The sequence below is a fragment of the Rhyacophila brunnea genome, unplaced genomic scaffold, assembly GCF_057557595.1.
Source record: "Rhyacophila brunnea isolate RB1 unplaced genomic scaffold, BYU_Rbru_1.0 scaffold_1, whole genome shotgun sequence".
Classification (NCBI taxonomy): Eukaryota; Metazoa; Arthropoda; class Insecta; order Trichoptera; family Rhyacophilidae; genus Rhyacophila; species Rhyacophila brunnea.
Genome location: NW_028232751.1, coordinates 1,827,808 through 1,846,456, shown reverse-complemented (window position 1 = coordinate 1,846,456; position 18,649 = coordinate 1,827,808). Strand labels below are relative to the sequence as shown.

Here is an 18,649-nt window from a genome sequence, read left to right as displayed (position 1 = left end):
AAATTTTTATTTCTTAAATTAAGCTAGAAATTTGAGTTTGAGTGGCCGTCAAGTTTTAACACCAAATATTTTTTTTCCACATTTTTTAAATGCATACCTTTGAGTAATTTTATTGCATGTTTTTTCATGTATTTTTTATTGTTTTTCCATTAAAATTACGCGAAAAATTCGAAATTTTGTATTTTCACTAAGTACTCAGTCAAAATATCACGAATCTCACCGCATCAGTATGGATGGTTCTGTCAAAAGAGTCTCGTAACACAGACAACCTGACTGTAATGCTTCCTTCCTACCTCTTCTCCATACGTTTACCAATCTGAAATATTCGCGCTTCAATTTGGCGAGCACCTGTATGTATTTTTATAAATGTGTCGTCAAAATATCCATTGCGAAGCTTTTCACAATAGTCAAAACTGTGTCGAAAAACAATTCTCACCACTCCAATGTCACATAGTATAACATTTATATTGTTTATTTGAAAAATTGATGGCTTTCAGTGTATCGTTAGATCTCCTGCGTGCATAAATGTTTCGTTTGTACATTAATTTATGACGAGCAAGCTGATGTTCCGCTAGTTAAACTTTAAAAATCTCAATTTTACTACGTTCAATATCAAGACAGACGATAAACAAAATTATTAGTACTTATAATTCATTTTATCGTGACAGCGTATAAATAAAATTAATTTATTAATATTGTTTTCGGCTGGCAATATAATATAGTCTATGAATGCCTGTTGTCTTTGTCTATGTAAATACTAGCTAACGTCAAAATCATCTGTCAGCTGTCACAGCCAAAAATAATAAAAATATTTCGATTTTGTTTTGTAGTCAAAAGTGGAACTAGATATCCTACCTATTTAATACAAATTTATTTATTAGTGCCATATCCCTGTTGAAGCAACTAAAGTGGATAATTGCCCTTCCTTGAATTTTCCCAGCACCTAGGCAACTGTATGATACTAATGTCACGATAACGTCATTACCCTAGTTATGTCGATGGATGTACCATAAACTACCAGGACCTGTGCCACATGCGCTCCACGAAGATAACTAGGTAGGACACCGTCTGAACTGAGAGAATATTACGATATGATAACACCGACATAAGACTTGATGTAGTTCTGCATTCAGCTGATGAACTTAAAAACTGCAAGATGTATTCTGTTTTTTTATTGTATTTAAATTCTAATAATAAAAGTATTGCGAGCCAGCCAGTGTAAAACAATATTTTATTTATACCTATGATAAGAAAATGCGTGACAGGACATGACAATACTCACCATAACATACCTACTTACATTATTTGAAAACACCTCGGAGACATTGGTGCTTGAAAAAATATGACGCCAGACAGGATTAGAACCCGTATACACTGGATTCCGGCTTATGTGCTTTACCAATTTAGTCACCTATCTAATTAGGGTGTAATAATTAACTATCCAAAATTCATCTGAAGCATTTTACAAGATTCACTAATATTGGTCATTGGCCTCCGCAGCTTGGCCAAAATACAGCTTCATGTCCTGTCCGGTGCAATATTAATCCAACTGGTGTGTTTCGAAGGTTCTTTAAAATTATTTACGTTCAATAAAAAATGTCATCTTCACAAATATTGTGAAATAGTATATTGTATAAGATCTCTTTAGTTCTCTCGTTCAAACACGCGTGTCAACATGATCTTACTCCCTACTTCAATTTTAGTTTGTCAATTTATGGATACGGCCGTATGTTGTAGCTTAACCACTGAGGAATGACAAAAGAAATGGCGTATTTCAAAAAAACACTACCTTATGCTTAGGTCAATAATTATTATAAAGCAATCATTATTCGCAGAATGTTTATTACACTTAAATGGTCAAAAACATAGCTTATAATTATTATCTTTAGAATTATCTTCAAATGTGTTAATCTTGCCCATTTTTTGAATAATAAAATGCCTAATTCTTGTCAAATTTGGGATCACAGAGATTATCAATATAATTTTTTATCGTAAATATTTTACAAAAATTATCTCGTCATAAATTATACTAATGGTTTTATAAATGCGTTTAAAAATTAATAAACGTAAAAAATTTTAACACCGCTGCACATTCATGTACTGAAATATGACTATATTGTAAAAAATTAGAGCGAGAGATTTAAAAGAACACTATTTTATGTAATAAAAATACTTTTTGCAGTCATCAAATGTTTAAAATAAATATAAAGGATAATAAGGCTTCAAAATTATATAAATAGATTATCTACAACGTTTAAGGAATGTCCAGGATCATGGTTTGAAAATGCAATAAAAGTTCCATTTTGACCTACGCTGTGCATGTCCCCCCTTAATGTCTGGCTGCAATGTCAGCTATAACTGAATATCGCCTACATCCACAGCATCGAGACAAGTATGAGCAATTATTGGGAGCAGATCAATAACCTGACTTAAACTACATTCAACAAGGTAAAACAAGAAGGATGCAATAAATTACGAATAAGCCCACTCCTATAGTAAGTACACACGCTTGCTCAATGGTTTGCCATCTGGCACGATGGTTTTTTGTTCGACATCGAACAAATTGCGCTATGTGAAAAAGATTGAAGGTCCGTAATTCTTGCTCGATGTAATTTGAGTGAGGGAGTGAGGACGCACAGGACCGGCAAGGCTAGTGTGGCCTCGTTCTCACTCGTGGTCGAAGTCGTGGCGGTGCGACGGTGGCCTCACAGCGTCTTGTGTCGAGTTGCCCGACTGTGTGGACACAACGACGAGCATGCTTACAAGTCAACATGCTCGATCGAGCAAAATCGTCCAGCAAGAACGTACGTGGGTACTAGGCTCTAGAGCATGGTTCCCCAAATTATTTTTCGCGACCCACCAATGGGTCGCGAGCGAATATTGAGTGGGCCCTAGCCACTGTATACGTGAATTAAAAAAAATAGGAAGTGATAAATTTGATATTTCATTCAGCTATTTATAATTCCTAAAAATTGAAATTGATCAAACGGATCAGACATTTTTGCAGTTCACGAAAAAATTCGAGCGTTCATGAAAAGCTTATGTTGTGGAAAAGTTGTATTGAGAATGGCAAGTATGATTGTTTTGAAACACTTGAAAGTTTTATTATTGAAAATCAAGTGCAGCCTAAGATGAACGTACTGTCTGAAATTTCCAGTCATTTATCACTGTTAATAAATAACTTTGATGACTATTTTGGGGAAGAGATGAAAAAGTTTGATTCATTGCGTTGGATTTGTAACCCATTTCAAGACGACTTACCAACTAGTATGTCAACAAAAGCAAGTGAAGAACTCATTGATTTATCAAAAGATATGTCACTGAAAAATAGTTTCACTCGTAAACAGTTAACGAAATTCTGGCTCTCAGTTGCTGATAATTATCCTTGCCTGTTCGATGAAGCTATGAAAGTCCTCCTCCCCTTTACTACCTCATATCTATGTGAGGTCGGATTTTCGGCTATGGTTAACATTAAAACTAAATACCGAAATAAATTGGATATATCAAACTCACTGCGATTAAAAGTAACTAAAGTTGAAGTTGATGCTAAAACTGTAATGAAGAAAAAGAAGAAACAAATACATCCTTCCCATTGAAATAATTTTGTAAAAAAACCTTGCAGTAGGCCTATTCTTAACAATTATCACTTTAGCACATTTACGATGTTACCATTGGTCCAAGTTAACACATTTGTTATTCTCGCACACTGTTAGATATTATCACTTTAGCGGCAGCTAACTTTCATATCCGGTTTAAACGGCTAACTCCGGCGTGAAGTACGTACGTTATTTGCTGGTATATTATCTATGATTTTCTGACTTCGGTTAAAATCGGCCATGTTCGTGCAGCGTTGTCTCTGGTATTAATACCCGAACGCCGCGAGCTTCGTTTATTCAATGTCAAACGTCAAACGCGACTTAATAATACTTCATATAACCGTCAATAATCAATCGTAACCAAACATATTATAATTGTCATGTCTAATTCGGGAACAGCGGTGATACCACGGTAAGAATATATAATTTAAATATTTGTTTATTACAGTGAATGTGCCAATAAATAACTTATAATGGTATCTTTTATGTATTTCAGTGTTGTAGTAACTCGCGGGCCGCGGATTACGACCGCACAAAAAGACCTTCTCGTGCAGTTAATGTACGAGAACCAAAACTTAGCTCTCGGGAGATTTTATGGTCCACTCGGGGGTGAAAGCATGGCGCGAGACTGGAAACGTGTATCCCGGCAATTAGATTCTATAGGCCCATCGAAATCAATTGACCAGTGGAAAACTGTAATTATAAATACTTAATAATAGTAAGCTAAAGTTTAATGTCTTAGCACTTATCAATGTTTACTGGGTAATGTTAATCTTGACACGTTTTATTGTGATTTCCCAGGTCTGGAAGGAGATGAAGCAAAAAGCGCGGAAGAAGAATGGTGACCGGGTCCGCGCTTTAAGTTCAACGGGGAACTGCCACCACGCTGTGGAACTGGATGATAATTCAATCAAAATATTATCCATAATCGGAAACAGTTCCTCAGCGGGGTGGTCCAACCACGAGCTTTGTTTGTCAAGTAATGAATAACAATAAAGGTGCAAATATTAATTGAAAATTATTTTTTATTTATATGTATTTAAATGTATTGATTTATTTTTATTACAGCCACAGACACATATGTATGTCCGCCATTGGAGTTCGTCGATGACGAACGAATGGCGGATACATTGTCTTCGGCTGAGGTCACCCCTTCGCGACCACCTAGAGGTAACATAGCGACCTATTGTTTTGGTATAATAAATAGTGTGGTATGTTTGCAATTATTAGGTATACTATGAAATGTCATTGATTTATTTGTATTGCAGCCCGTAAAACACCAACACGTCCTGTGGTTATCGCATGTCACTCGGTGCCAAGCTTTGAGGGCATACCCAGAGGTAATAGTTAAATAAATATTGTCTATAGGTAATATAGCGACATTTTGTTTTGTTATAATAAATTGTGTAGTATGTTTGCAATTACTGTTTTATGTAATGTCGTCGAATTATTTTTATTACAGTTACAAATGGATGTCCACTGCCGGACTACTTTCGGTTAGCCGAGGACGTCCCTACGCCACCACCTAGAGGTAACATAGCAATATTTTGTTTTGGTATAATAAATAGTGCAGTATGTTGACAATTATTTTATTATGTCATCGATTCATTTTGATTACAGTTACACAATGTCAATGATTTATTTCTATTGCAGCCCGTAACACACCAACACGTGAGGAGGTTCTCACACGTCACTCGGTGGTGCCTAGCTTTGAGGGCACACCTAGAGGTAATAGTTAAATATTGTTTGTGTATAGTAATATATATTAGAATTTATTTCCAGCCAGCAATATTAAACATTATCCGTCTATTTGTATTGCAGTCTATGATAATCACTCGGCCGGTGAAAGTCTGACCCGGCAGGCGACAGAGACGCCTTTACGGCCCACTAGAGGTAAGACATTTGACATAAAACAAAAATCATTCAAAATTCGTCAGTTAGGTTCCACTTAAAAAAACAGTCAGAACATCTTCGGTTTAGGGTTTTTTTTTGTATTTTGGCACATATAAAATGAAATGTGAAAATTTTTATTACAGCAGCGAGATTTAGGCCAGCATCGATGCCGCTCGGTTTGGCCGATACTCACAAACTTATATCGGAGGGTAACCGGATGATGAAGGTACTATTATCATACATTCATTATATAATATGTATATATTTTAACTGTGGTATCAAAATACCTTTCACGTAGGCATCGTGAACGTTTGACTGCATACATACTCGCTTTATACTAATATTATATTATATGTTTATAGTCCATGGAGGGGGCAATGACGTCAATGGCTACAGCAATGACGTCAATGGCTACAGCAATGACGGTATGTAAACAAACAATAATAGTATATTTGAAAGTCGAAGATGGCATCACTGCGATATCAAATGAAAGTATATCGGAAGAAAACTATGCAGTATATTTGTTAACCCTATCCCTGCGTATGGCATGTAAACATGCCATAGACTTTATCTCGTATTTTTGACCAAACTAGAAGAGACACTTCTGGATAATATGCTTTAAAAATTAGTTCAAACCTTTAGGTAGACATATCAGGCAACAGATCATAAAAATGTCAAGTAAAACACAAGGAAATATATTTTTGAAAAGAACACTCGTTATTCAGTCGTTTGAATCGCGCGCCATTGCGAAGATGGGTGTACTAGATGCGTCACCAGGGTTATCAAAACAAAACATTGGTCATGCATCGAAAAGACGTGTGCATCGATAATATTTTTATTTACCTTTTAATTAATTATTATGATTACGTTAGTGTTATGTATTTTTTCTTAGTGATCTGTGATCTCGATAGAAACATTTTGAAGATTTGTTTTTAGTATTTTTTGTCATTATAAATATATGTGAAATAATTATTTCACCCGCCAAAATGTCACTACCACATAATATTATCGAAAAAATAATGCTGGAAAATATTTTATCGATGCACAGCTCTCCAGTAAACTTGTTTGGCTTTGTTCATTGTTCCATATTTGATATTTACATTATTATAATGGGTAATAATTTTTATTTTTATGTGCCACGAAACTGTGTTAGCTCTGTTCACATGCTCATATTATGCCTGGCGATTATTCGACAGGCCCTTTGTACAATGAAAAAGCCGACGGCGCCTCATAAATTATATCATAATAGTATTTTAGCAGTGCGGTAATTATTTTTAGTGTTTTATTCTCCAAAACATCCTAATGAATAAGTGGATGACATTATTTTATGGCAACGAAAATAAATATAGGTTCAGAATTTGAAATGGTAATAAAATTTGAGTTTACGACTTACTAAATGCGATAAGCGATAACCCACTGATTATTCCACAAGTGATTTAGTAATATATCTGTCATAGACCGTAATCAACTACGGCAGCATGTACTCAACACAGCCCTGTGTATAACGAATACAAACGCGGCGAATTGCTCGGTAGTATGTGTTGAAACTGTGTATGTGAAGACTGGACAGCCGCCATTTTGAACGCGCGGTCAAAGCTTGGATATTTTTTAGCATCTTCACTTTCTTCGATTTATTTTAGTGAGAATGTAACGAATATAATTTATTTCTTGGTGCATTTGGAATAACTGATATATAGTTCATCTAGTAATCTATTTTTTAATTTTGGAATCGATCTGTTTTAGCTGTAGTGACCGTTTTAACAGATCACTTGACTGAAAATAAATTCCAGCGAAAATGGCTCGCAGCGAAAGGGTTAAAAAGCAGTCCAACAAGATTCATAATATGTTTTATAATTGTTTTTATAGTCACTGTCAACTACTGCGGCAACCATGATGGCGGCATCGGCAACCACGACGACGGCATTGGTGTCCGCTTTGACGGTATGCATAATATCAATATGTATATTATATTACCTTTTCTGTTTTCAAACTTCACCAAATATATCCCAACGAAGGATGTTGAAGAAAATATTTAGCCAAAACAAAAGAACTCGACTGATTGTTATACAGACTATGATTTTGATTTTTTATAGAGGTGTCCTCACTCAATTTCAAGAAAACTTTATTAATATGCCGATTTATTTTTATAGGGCATTGAGAAGTCACTGACGCGGAATTCCCCAATGTATGTGGTAAGTGTTTGTCAAAAAAAACAAGTATAAAAGCATTACTAACAATTTGTTATTGTTAAAATAATACAATATAATCTATATAATCTAGCCACCCCAAAAACCAGACAAATGTCCAATCAGTGAAATCAGCGCATTATAGTGCATACATAGAAAATATGGTAAAAATTCAAACAGGTGTTTCATAAAAACAGTTTTTATTGAGAAATTTGTATATTTATAATCAAAATCAAGAATATATTAAATTATACAAATATTTATATAAGTACTAAGTTTATTGGAATGAAGTGACACAAACACTTTCTTTCTTTGAGTGGCATTGCAATGCATGCCGGGTACTCGCTAGTTATATGTAAAATAACCATAAAGCTAACAAAACCACCACATAGCGTATAGCACTGTTTGTGACGTAAGCAATCTGACGTCTCACGTCATTCAAAATGGCTGCTACATCTGTCACTTCAATAATGGATTCCGTACAGCAATATGCAGCAGACATTTGTTGCTGGATTGATGGATTCAATATTTTAATTATTATGATAGCTTGAAGCGATCAATCGGATCAATTAGAAATGTCAAGAAGCGTTACCGGCAAAAACTGTATGTATTGCCATATGGAAATGTATACAGGGGAATACTCCTTTCGTACAGTAGAATTATGTAATCACATAATCACCTGAAATGTTTATTAGATCAATCAATACCAAGAGGAAACAGAGAATGATGAAGGACAATGACAATCTGCTCATTCAGTGCTGACACCGCGACTGGCCATTAGATATAATTAACATGATATTTAAATATTAATTTACAGGTCAGCAGTGATTGTGTTATTAATTTGAATATGTTTTCAACTGAAATCAGGATTTAAATAAATTTGATGAATTGAATAAATATGTAAGTACTGTTGTTTCATTTATTATCCTGCTCCCTCCTCCTATCCTCCTTTAATGTATACGAAATACGGGTTAATGTTAAACCAAACGAAAATGTTTGTTACTGTCAATGCCAGTGGCGAAGGGTGGGGGTAGGCTGTTAAGATCCGCCATAAATAGTGCACACTAAACTTTAAGTTAAAACTCTTTCGTTATGCAATCGTTCCATTTTCAATTTGACCAGTGATTCGTTAAATAATAAATGTCATCTCATAAGCAACAATAACGACCTCGACACGTTCGCTACCATTCGAATTTGAATAAAAATGGGGGCCCTGAAAAGGGCCTTTTGTACGACGATAGATGGATTATTGCATGTAATCATAGACGATACGATTTTTTTTCACGTCTTCTCAGTCTTCTTGGGCAAGAGCACCGTCTGGATATTGGGCAGCACTCCACCCTGGGCGATGGTGACGCCGGAGAGCAGCTTGTTCAGCTCCTCGTTGCGGATGGCGAGCTGCAAATGACGAGGGATGATCCTGGTCTTCTTGTTGTCCAACATTAGCTGCATCTCCTTCGTATATCATATATACATTTGAATACAGGCTAAATTATTTGGCACATACATGTGGAACGGTGTGGAATGAGTTATTGAGCGCTGAAAACGAGCCTGTCCATTAGATACTGGTATAGTGATTGTGTTAATCGTCACCAAAATAGATGTCAACAATTCGTTGACGAGTAGCATATGCCTCCCTTAATCTATTTTGATTCCGCGTCTCATTATACACGAATTCCGATAGGACAGGCTCATCAACAGGTTCTAGATTCGGTATCCTGAAAAAGAAAGAAAAAGATATGTGTTAGCACATGACAGACTCAGTCCAATGTCACATCTATTTAAGTAATGTTTTCATTTACTTGAAACTTCAATAATTACCTATAATGTTGCATCATGTTATGCAGAATACAACACGCATATATTATCTTGGTTGCCTTCTCAGGTTTATAATGGAGGGCTCTATCCCCTCGAAGGCATCTAAATTTTGCTTTCAACACACCGTTCAGTCTCTCTATGACATTCCTTGTTGAGCAGTGGGCAGCCGTATAGCGAGCTTCAGGTGAATCTACCTCGGCACGTAGAATCGGAATGAGCATATATTTTTCTACCGCATACCCTGAATCACCTGAAATGTTTTTTGGATCAATCAATAACAAGAGGAAATGAAGAAGGACAATGAACAATGACAATCTGTTAATTTTAATATGTTTTCGACTGAAATCAGGATTTAAATAAATTTGAAATGTTTGTTAAGATCCGCCATAAATAGTGCACACTAGTAAAGTTCGACATACCCAAGAGAACAAAATTTCCAACTCTTTCGTTGTGCAATCGTTCCATTTCCACTTTGACCATCGATTGATTAAATATAAATTGGTCATGAACACTGCCTGGGAATCTTGCACTCACTGCCAGAATGTTCATGTCCATATCACATACCTGCATAAAAATAAATGTCGTGTTAATGAATTGTTTGTTTGAGTTATTCGTAATGAAAGTATGGTACTGTTCGGTTAAAGCGGATACAGCGGAAAACGCATTTTGAAAATAGCCGATAAACTGGATTATTTGTTAGGTTAACCTAACCTAACCGAATCCAACCTAAACTAACAAATAATCCAGTTTATCGGCTATTTTCAAAATGCGTTTTCCGCTTTAACCGAACAGTACCGAAAGTATTAAACATAGTAAAATTAATGATTTGTTACCAATTGCACATTTACAGTAAAATTTCCACGGTAATTTTTAAATGATTCTGTCTCCAAGTGTGGCGGGAAAATGCGCACATGAGTGCAGTCAATGCATCCGATGATGCCTGGGAAATGAGCCTTTTCTTGGAATCCGAAATAAAAACAAAGTTTTACCGACACATAATATTGCAGTTCAATCATTATTTGCTTTTTTACTCATGTTGTTGGTACTCTAGTTATATGTAAAATTGTATAAATTAGTCAGAGGGTATCAACACGACACTAAAAATAATGCATTGGTTGGTAAGTACCTACCTCCTTTGAATTCTGTCACGAGAGTCAGCACTGTTCGGAAACTTCAGGTAAGTACTGCCAAGCACTGATATTATAGCATCGGATACATTTCCAATGCATCTGCTCACTGATGGCTGGCTCATTGTGCAGAAGAAGTCTTGGCCAACCCCTTTTTGGTAACCTCCCTCTGCGTAAAAACGCAAAGTAGCCAAAACCTAAAATTCAAGTAAAGGAAACAAGTTTTTTCAATAACATAATATTCAAATCTTGTTAATCTGTCGTGGTGAATGCTTAAAGATGAAGTAGGTAGGTATTTACATGTGCTGTTGTCAAACTGAGTAAATGTATCTTACCCATGATGTTACCTATCTTCCGCTGTCATAAAGTAGGGTTAAGTATAGCTACTAAATGTCGAAGTAATTTGTGACTTTAATTACCTGAATTTGGACAGGAATTCCTTTGGGTATGCCTCTCATCAACACGGAGTCCAATTTGGTCACTATCTCGATCACCATTTCTTTCGAGAGTCTGTATAATTGTCGAAAGAACGTGTCCGTTACATCAAAAGGATTCTGACTATCGCGTATCCTCCTTCGCTCTATATTCAGCGCGCGTATCTCTTGTACACGCTGTCTTCTTACTTCCTCGGCGTGCAAATGAATCGCAAGAATAAATGCCATTGCGGTAGAATGTAGAAAAAAGATAAAAAATATTACGAACAGTTATTTGACATCGGCGAAACGAACATCTATGATTCTAACCATAGAATCCGTAGAACCGAACCACAAATTGTGGTTTGAAACTTTGCATATTATCTTGCATCTCAATTTTCAATATGTAAAATTGACATATTTTCTCTCGTTCTCGCAGTAGCACGGCACATCGAGGTGCCGCTAACTTTGACAGGGATATGGGTTAACTTTCTTACGCAAATGACCGCGAGAATAGCAAATGTGTTAATTTTGATAATTTTATCATAATTAGCCGTTTTAACCTTTTAACACATCCGTTTGGATACGTTAGAATAGCCCCGCAGAATAGGAAAGACAAATATGCCTTGATCATATAAAATAATGTGGTATAAAATAGTCGATAATAAAAGTCTACACGAAAATTTCTTCTGCCGAGCTCTATGGGTTAATAAATTGTAAAAGTATGTTTATGTGTGTTTGTAGACAATACATAATATGGATACTCGTAAATAAAACAATATATTTGATCATAATGATTTTTAATACTTTTGGTAAGTATCAACAAAAAATAAAATTATCATAAATCGACAATTAACAAAATGTTTCAAATAAACACTCGGTAAACCCATATCCGTAGAGGTATTCATATAATGCAGCACAAGTGCAAATTTCATTGTCTTTAATTGACTCAACGACCGTCTTAAATATAAGACAAAATAATTGCTTCAATGTGAAGCCATTTCTTTATTATTTATCGCAACTCAGACTAGCGACACAAACTAGATATGTTTTATAATTATTAGGAGTGAGATAGCAGCCCGTAGGTCTTACTAATCGGTTATATGTACATAGTAATGATTAAATACTAATATGCATCAATATTTCTAGTGATTTGATTTTACGAAGCTCAAAAACAGTCGCATTGACACGTCAAGAAATAGCAGAATACTGCTATTTCTCTAAATCTATCAGTTCAATTTATTTTGTTCATAATTATATTTTTTTACTAAGTTACTAAATCACAGTCATCAAACGTGAGTATTATTATTATTTAATATTAAATAACACAACAAGAGAAAAGAACGTTAAATGTTACTCTTCTAAATGAACATTACTTTGGTATAGATTAAATAAGAATAACTGAATATAAATAAATTTAATAATATATCTTGGAAATGGAAGTACGTTTATTTACTGGCTACCTAATACAATGTACTTATATTAATTTTTTCATTGATACATTATCAGTCCTTCGTTCTCTATCGAGATCTATAATAATTACATTATGGCACTTCATTGGAAAAAGAGTTGTATAGTATAGTATGCAAAATGCATTAATTAATAGAACAAGATCAACATTCTTAAACTCACCACGTAGGTATGTATATTGATTGAATTCCTATTTTTTACTTCAAAACACATTAGTACACCGTTCAGAAACAAAAAATCTCCGAGCAGAAATACCTATAGCTATAGCATAGTGACTATAGTTTCTACAAATATTGATAATTTCAACACCATGTTTGGAAATCCAATAATAACAATAACAAATTCATTATAATATTGAGCAAAGATTCTTGTATACAATACAACATAATATAATAAATTATAAATTAGAATGGAATTCATCAGAAATCAATAGAATATCGGGAGATCGTGTAAGCCGTGTTGCGGCCTAATATTAAGTAGTATTTATAAAAATCGTGGGGGTAATATTATTTAAATTTTCTACAATTTCAGAATTCAGTTAGAAATGCCCGAAAGTTGCCTGAAATCCTTAAATATTTCATATTTTACCAAGTTCCTAAATCACAGCCGTACAGTCTTATTTGTGCTTTTAATTTCTTTTCACCCCTATATCATATAAACTTTGGTTATAATAATTATTAAATAACTGTAAATAAATAATCTCGAAAAATGTAAATATAATATGAATTTGAATCTTTTTATGTAAGTACTTAAACAATACTTTGTTAGCTGGTATAGCTTGAATAAGACAAAAAGCTGCACTGTCGACCGAAATCGAAGCAGACATATTTGCTAATTTGTGAATTTACATATCAGTCATTTTCTTACGAGACCTACAACTACATAATAAATAGAACAAATTCCCATTTTTTTAATATTCTGAAACAAATTAGAAATACCCTTCAAAGACAAAAAATCTTCCGGCAGAAAACATAGTGACTGCAGTTTCAGTAAGGAACAAACGCTCCGGGAATATTAAATATAACAACACATTGCCAACTTAACACTGGAATAATAAAAACAAACATCTTAAAATCAGTAATAGGAAATTAATCATAAATCACTGGAATTGTTAAAGATCATGTGAGCCGATTTCATTCTGAAGTGTGCGATGGGTCTAATCGAAGTGGTGGTCGTCGCGGGATATTTTCAATTTGTCAAATTCTATTCCGTACTTTCTCAAAAGGTCTGTATCTCGCTGCCTCGCAGGTGTGGACTGATCATCATCTCGGGTGAGATTCGAGGCCTCTCTGCTGGGCTGCAAACCGAAGAGTATGAAGTGTTAAGACATTTCTATAGATCTGGCAAAAATAATATTCTAGATGAAGTGTTGCAGTGCAAAATTTTGAAGCGGAATATCTTTTAATTGACATTAGGGCAATTGCAAATTTCAGAAAACATGCTTTTCTATATTCAAATTAAAACATAAATCGGTGGGTGGACTTTTCAGTATGCGAAGTCACCTGCATCAGTAGACCAGAGGTCCAATTTTTGCTTCAATTTCATACATTTAGGCTCCATCTCTATAGAAGAATGTTTGTTTTCAACATTTTCGATTATGACTAAAATTAATAGATAATATATTATAATATTTACCATTGGCACGGGTTGGGGAGAAAGCCGCAGAGGCGAAGACCCACATGACAATCCAAGACTTGAGTTAGGAGAATTCTGTGTGAAAATTGTGGCAAAATCCAGTGAGTGTGTCAAGGAGTCCGAAGATGCTCCCTGAACATCCAGCGATTGGGTGACATCTGGATTGGATGACGTTCCGGGAAAGTCAAGCATCTGGAAGGTATTCAAGGCATCGAAATCGACATTCTCAGAGAGGCGAGAAGATGGTCTGCAAAGAAAGATATAAATTTATCTCTGTGAATTGATGTTAATCTGTTGTATTTTTATAAATTAGCCCGCAACATCCGTAATTATTGCTATCACCCATTTTTCACTAGTTTCCCGCTTGTCAGACGTTAAAGTGAAGAGGTCAGTAGGTGTAATTAGATGTATATATGACTCGAAATAGTTTTATTGGAAAACATTCCTGTTCTCTCAGTGGGGTGGGGTTATCTCAAGGATATTGCCCGTGTCTGCTGTAAAGTGTATTGATCACAATCAACTACCTGGATGTCGACCTCTTCATGATCAGTGTGGATCTTGGCATTTTGCGATATTGATTTAACATCGATTTTACATTGATATTATGATTGCATATTTGATTGTAAAGTGTGATATCAATTACCTGGTTGTATTCTTCTTCATTCTTAATTTGGATTGGATGGCTTGCATGACCTCACGACCGCCTTGGCGAACCTATAAAAAGAAATTCATTTAAACATTAAATAACAAACAATCGCAGTAGAATTATTAGTTTCAGCGTGCACCGGACTCGCAGACTGAATCTATCAGATTAGAATCACATTAGCCACGCATAGTTAATCATCGAGTATTGAAAGTCTCTGTGGAAAGTGATGCATTAATGTACTGAACACGTGCGGATTAACTTATAAAAAGCATTGGCATTTGCAAACTTACCGATTCTACCGCTGTGTCTACGGCCGCTGATAGTCGTTTGCCACCGGACAAGTTCTGTGCGGACTCCCAAATGGCGTATTCATATTCGAATTCATCGGAGTGAGTGTTGCCATCGACGATACGGGCTAGACGCTCATCGATAAACTGAAAATCAAAATACAGAATGTGTGAACACAAGTGGAACGGCCCTAATTTTTAGTATACAAAAAACAATGGACCAATTCCAGACAGAAGTAAAATATATATTTATTATAATAATACCTGTTGGAATTTTTGCGTCATTAACAGTTGTTTTCTGAAATTGCGGGTAGAATTCTTGGAACCGCGGACGAAAAGATCTCCGTCGAAGATTAAATTTCCTTCATTATACCTGAAAAACAATGGAAAAGGTATACAACTTCAGACTGAATAAGAAACGGAAGATGTGTTATGCAATATTTGGAGGCATCGCAAGAGTATCTTTGACGACAATCGGCCGTTCGCTCAAACTCTCGGGAAAATATCATAATAGCACACTGAATCGACAGATTTATGCATAAAATTTCCTATTCAGATAGAGATTTAACTATGTAAAGAACTGATAATGACATTTAAAAAAAAAATCATATTCACTTGATGGAAGCTTTGTATCCTCCGATGATTTGCACAATAGTCTTCAGAAAAGCTCTCGAGACTGTATCTTCTCCAGGCTCCGGAAGCTTGATGCTGCGGTGCAATGAAAATTGCTAGAAACCAAACCATAATATATTTAAACATAAAAATAGGAAATCATATAATGCTATCATGAAGTACAAGACGAGCTCCTGAAGCAATCTGATGAAATTGGTCTCAAGATTCAAGAATGGGCAGCATGTGAATAAAATTCATCCATATAGGCAAGTAGGGCTCTACGAGAAAGTGTTGATACTACAATAAATCGATTGCCACAAAATTTAATTCCAAAGATGATGAAAAGTAGAATAACTATTGGTATTTCATCAGGTCGGAGAGGGCGAGTTTCCTCCTGATGCGACAGATTAAATGAGAATACCACACGTTTTCCATCGGATTGCGTTTGTACGCCACATTGAGGAGAACTCACCATATCAACTGGCAGCAAAGACAGATCATCGAACGGTGTTATAAAGATACTCCTATCAGCATCCAGCAAGACAACTTCGCCAATTTCAAGCGGCGACAACCACTGGAAAGTATACAGTAAAAATGGTATAGAAAACATTTTATAAAGTAATTTTATCTATTACGAATATTAACCGCAAAAAAATAAATGCCTTTCTGAATGAATTCTAACGAGATAAAGACAGTAAAAGATATTATAAAATGTTTTCCGAACATACTACCGATTAATAAATTAATTATTTAGCTACGTACAGAGTGAGGTTACACGTTATTCAAATAAGATAAACCTAATGTAATTAATTAATAAACGCTTTGGACAGATGTATACACGAGTAATTAAATTACATACGTACCGAGTACATGGCTTCCGAAACGCCAATGAGGAACGGCATGGGGGCCGAAAGATAATCGACCAAAGACTCGGGCAGGATAGGAATAAAAATGTGCTGCCAAACAAGGGGATATAGAAGATCATTCGCTGCCTGAACGCAAGCCGAGAGGCGAGTTGGATTCTTCGACTTCACAATGATACGTCGCTCGTGGAGAAGAGCTCCCAGCATCCCGACCATGGCTCGCGAATCCACCGCATCGAAGTAGTCTGTCAGGTTTCGCTGTTAAGAATTAAAGGAATTTCCGAAGGTACAGTGAATGTTAATAACATCCAAGGGAATCGTATAATAACATAAATACAACTCGCATCGTTAATCGTAATGCAATAAAATAATCAAACGGTCATGATAAACATGAACAAGCGCTCATATTCAATTATTTCTCATATATTTTTTGCGAAAATTTATGATATTTGATATAATCAACAATCATAAACCATACAGGAGCCAATACAGTAATAATTTAATTCACGAGTCCATGTCAATATAATCGCTAACGCTATATTTAGAGACAAGAACATTAATGATGAAATATCGCAGATGCAATTTCGCCAAGATAAATATTAATTAACCAGTAATCACAGTCAGTGACATCATAATATGGTAATAATTAACGTTCTCACATTTCCCGGAATGCGAGGGAGTTCATGTGGTATATAATTATCAACGGCTGTGGCCCGGATGTCCCTCAGGTAGTGATTGAGCTGAAATGTTTCTCCTTCGTATTCCCTGCTAGGTGTAGCCAAATCGGCGGGGTCCGAGCCATTCCTCGAAGCAATCACATCCAAATACCTGAAAAGAATAATACAAATAATGCAAATATTTCAATAGGTAAATCATTAATAAATTCAACAGTAACAAAACATTCATATATCAAAGTAGGACACAGAAGTTGAGATTTATAACGGCTTCTGAAATAATCATGGTGTGAAGTGAACTTACTTGTAAAACTCATCATGATTTTCGATATACGAGAGGAATACTGTGGCATTGTCGACGTGCGGATCGTGCCTGCAATATCCATATGTAAATTTGGCATCCGCGTCCGTTAGAACGAAGGAGAAATGCTGTATGAGATTCCTGAAAATTTGTAATTAAAATATTGATACACACAAATCATAAACCTTCATATTATGTGGCCTATGCAGAAGCAAGGAAAACCCAATGCAATACAAAACACATGAACAGGTACATACATGAAACTCATCCCAAAGTATTTAAAAAAAACAAACCAAAAAGTGAGGTTATGTTCAATGACGGAATTCAAAAACAACATTATGCATGAAAGAAACACAGCAATCATACATATTATAGTGATAAAGTACAGTATTTTTTCAATCGTTATGCATGTTTACCTTTAATAAAATACAATATGTACCGACATGACTCTGATCAACGCTAAATTGGCCATTTAAATCTTCGAGATTGACATCCCGGTATGTATTTGAAATTAATAGAATAACGATATAATAATATTATACTTTCAAACATTCGATTGCAGAAAACACCGATTCACGATCGTATCGAATAAGATAATCCACGATAAAAGTATTTATTTACCTTTCAAATTCGAAAGGGAAGACAAACTTAACCGCACTTTTCACGAGATCATCATTTTCGCTGGAGGTTGGAAATTTATACACAATTGTGGGCTCCGAAGTCTGAGATGACGGCGGAGCAATCTCGCAATAATATTCGAAGTACCTATGGACGATTTCTCTGAAAATTAAAGGAAATATTTGATTATGAAGTATGCGGTCTAGCGGCAGATATTATCGATCACGTTACGCACTTTTATTGGATAAATAATCACCTTTTACGCGAACCCATACTGAAGATATGTGGCTCACAATACAATGTTCACAATTTTCTCAGCAATTATCACCAAACCAATGTAAAATAATGTAATAAAACGGTCGACTACAATGTTATTTCACAATAACGTCGAATTTCCTAACCTATTCCTAATATGAAGTGTCAAGCGTCACCCCACCACCGACGAATTTACATTATTACTTGAATATTTTACTTCAGCCAGTGATTTCACTTTCTACGTTGGCATCCGTG

General features: G+C 35.3%; 2 protein-coding genes across 2 annotated transcripts; one reads left to right on the top strand and one right to left on the bottom strand.

Annotated features, from left to right (window-relative positions):
* Window positions 1-750: 750 nt before the first annotated feature.
* On the top strand, window positions 751-8,579 carry LOC147079352 (uncharacterized). The gene is made up of 13 exons (XM_085940332.1): window positions 751-4,008; window positions 4,093-4,291; window positions 4,398-4,575; window positions 4,665-4,766; window positions 4,865-4,936; window positions 5,059-5,127; window positions 5,250-5,324; window positions 5,418-5,489; window positions 5,633-5,715; window positions 5,852-5,914; window positions 7,356-7,430; window positions 7,640-7,681; window positions 8,371-8,579. Exons 1-13 carry the CDS (start codon window positions 3,977-3,979, stop codon window positions 8,413-8,415), a joined length of 1,107 nt encoding a protein of 368 aa, XP_085796458.1. The 5' UTR covers window positions 751-3,976; the 3' UTR covers window positions 8,416-8,579.
* A 3,246-nt stretch (window positions 8,580-11,825) lies between these two features.
* LOC147079351 (DENN domain-containing protein 1B-like) lies at window positions 11,826-18,621 on the bottom strand. Its single transcript, XM_085940121.1, has 12 exons — window positions 18,396-18,621; window positions 18,143-18,301; window positions 17,525-17,662; window positions 17,206-17,374; window positions 16,547-16,804; window positions 16,156-16,257; window positions 15,687-15,799; window positions 15,336-15,444; window positions 15,075-15,218; window positions 14,782-14,852; window positions 14,139-14,385; window positions 11,826-13,800 (listed from the first exon to the last, which is right to left on the bottom strand). Exons 1-12 carry the CDS (start codon window positions 18,410-18,412, stop codon window positions 13,660-13,662), a joined length of 1,668 nt encoding a protein of 555 aa, XP_085796247.1. The 5' UTR covers window positions 18,413-18,621; the 3' UTR covers window positions 11,826-13,659.
* Between the last annotated feature and the right edge of the window lie 28 nt (window positions 18,622-18,649).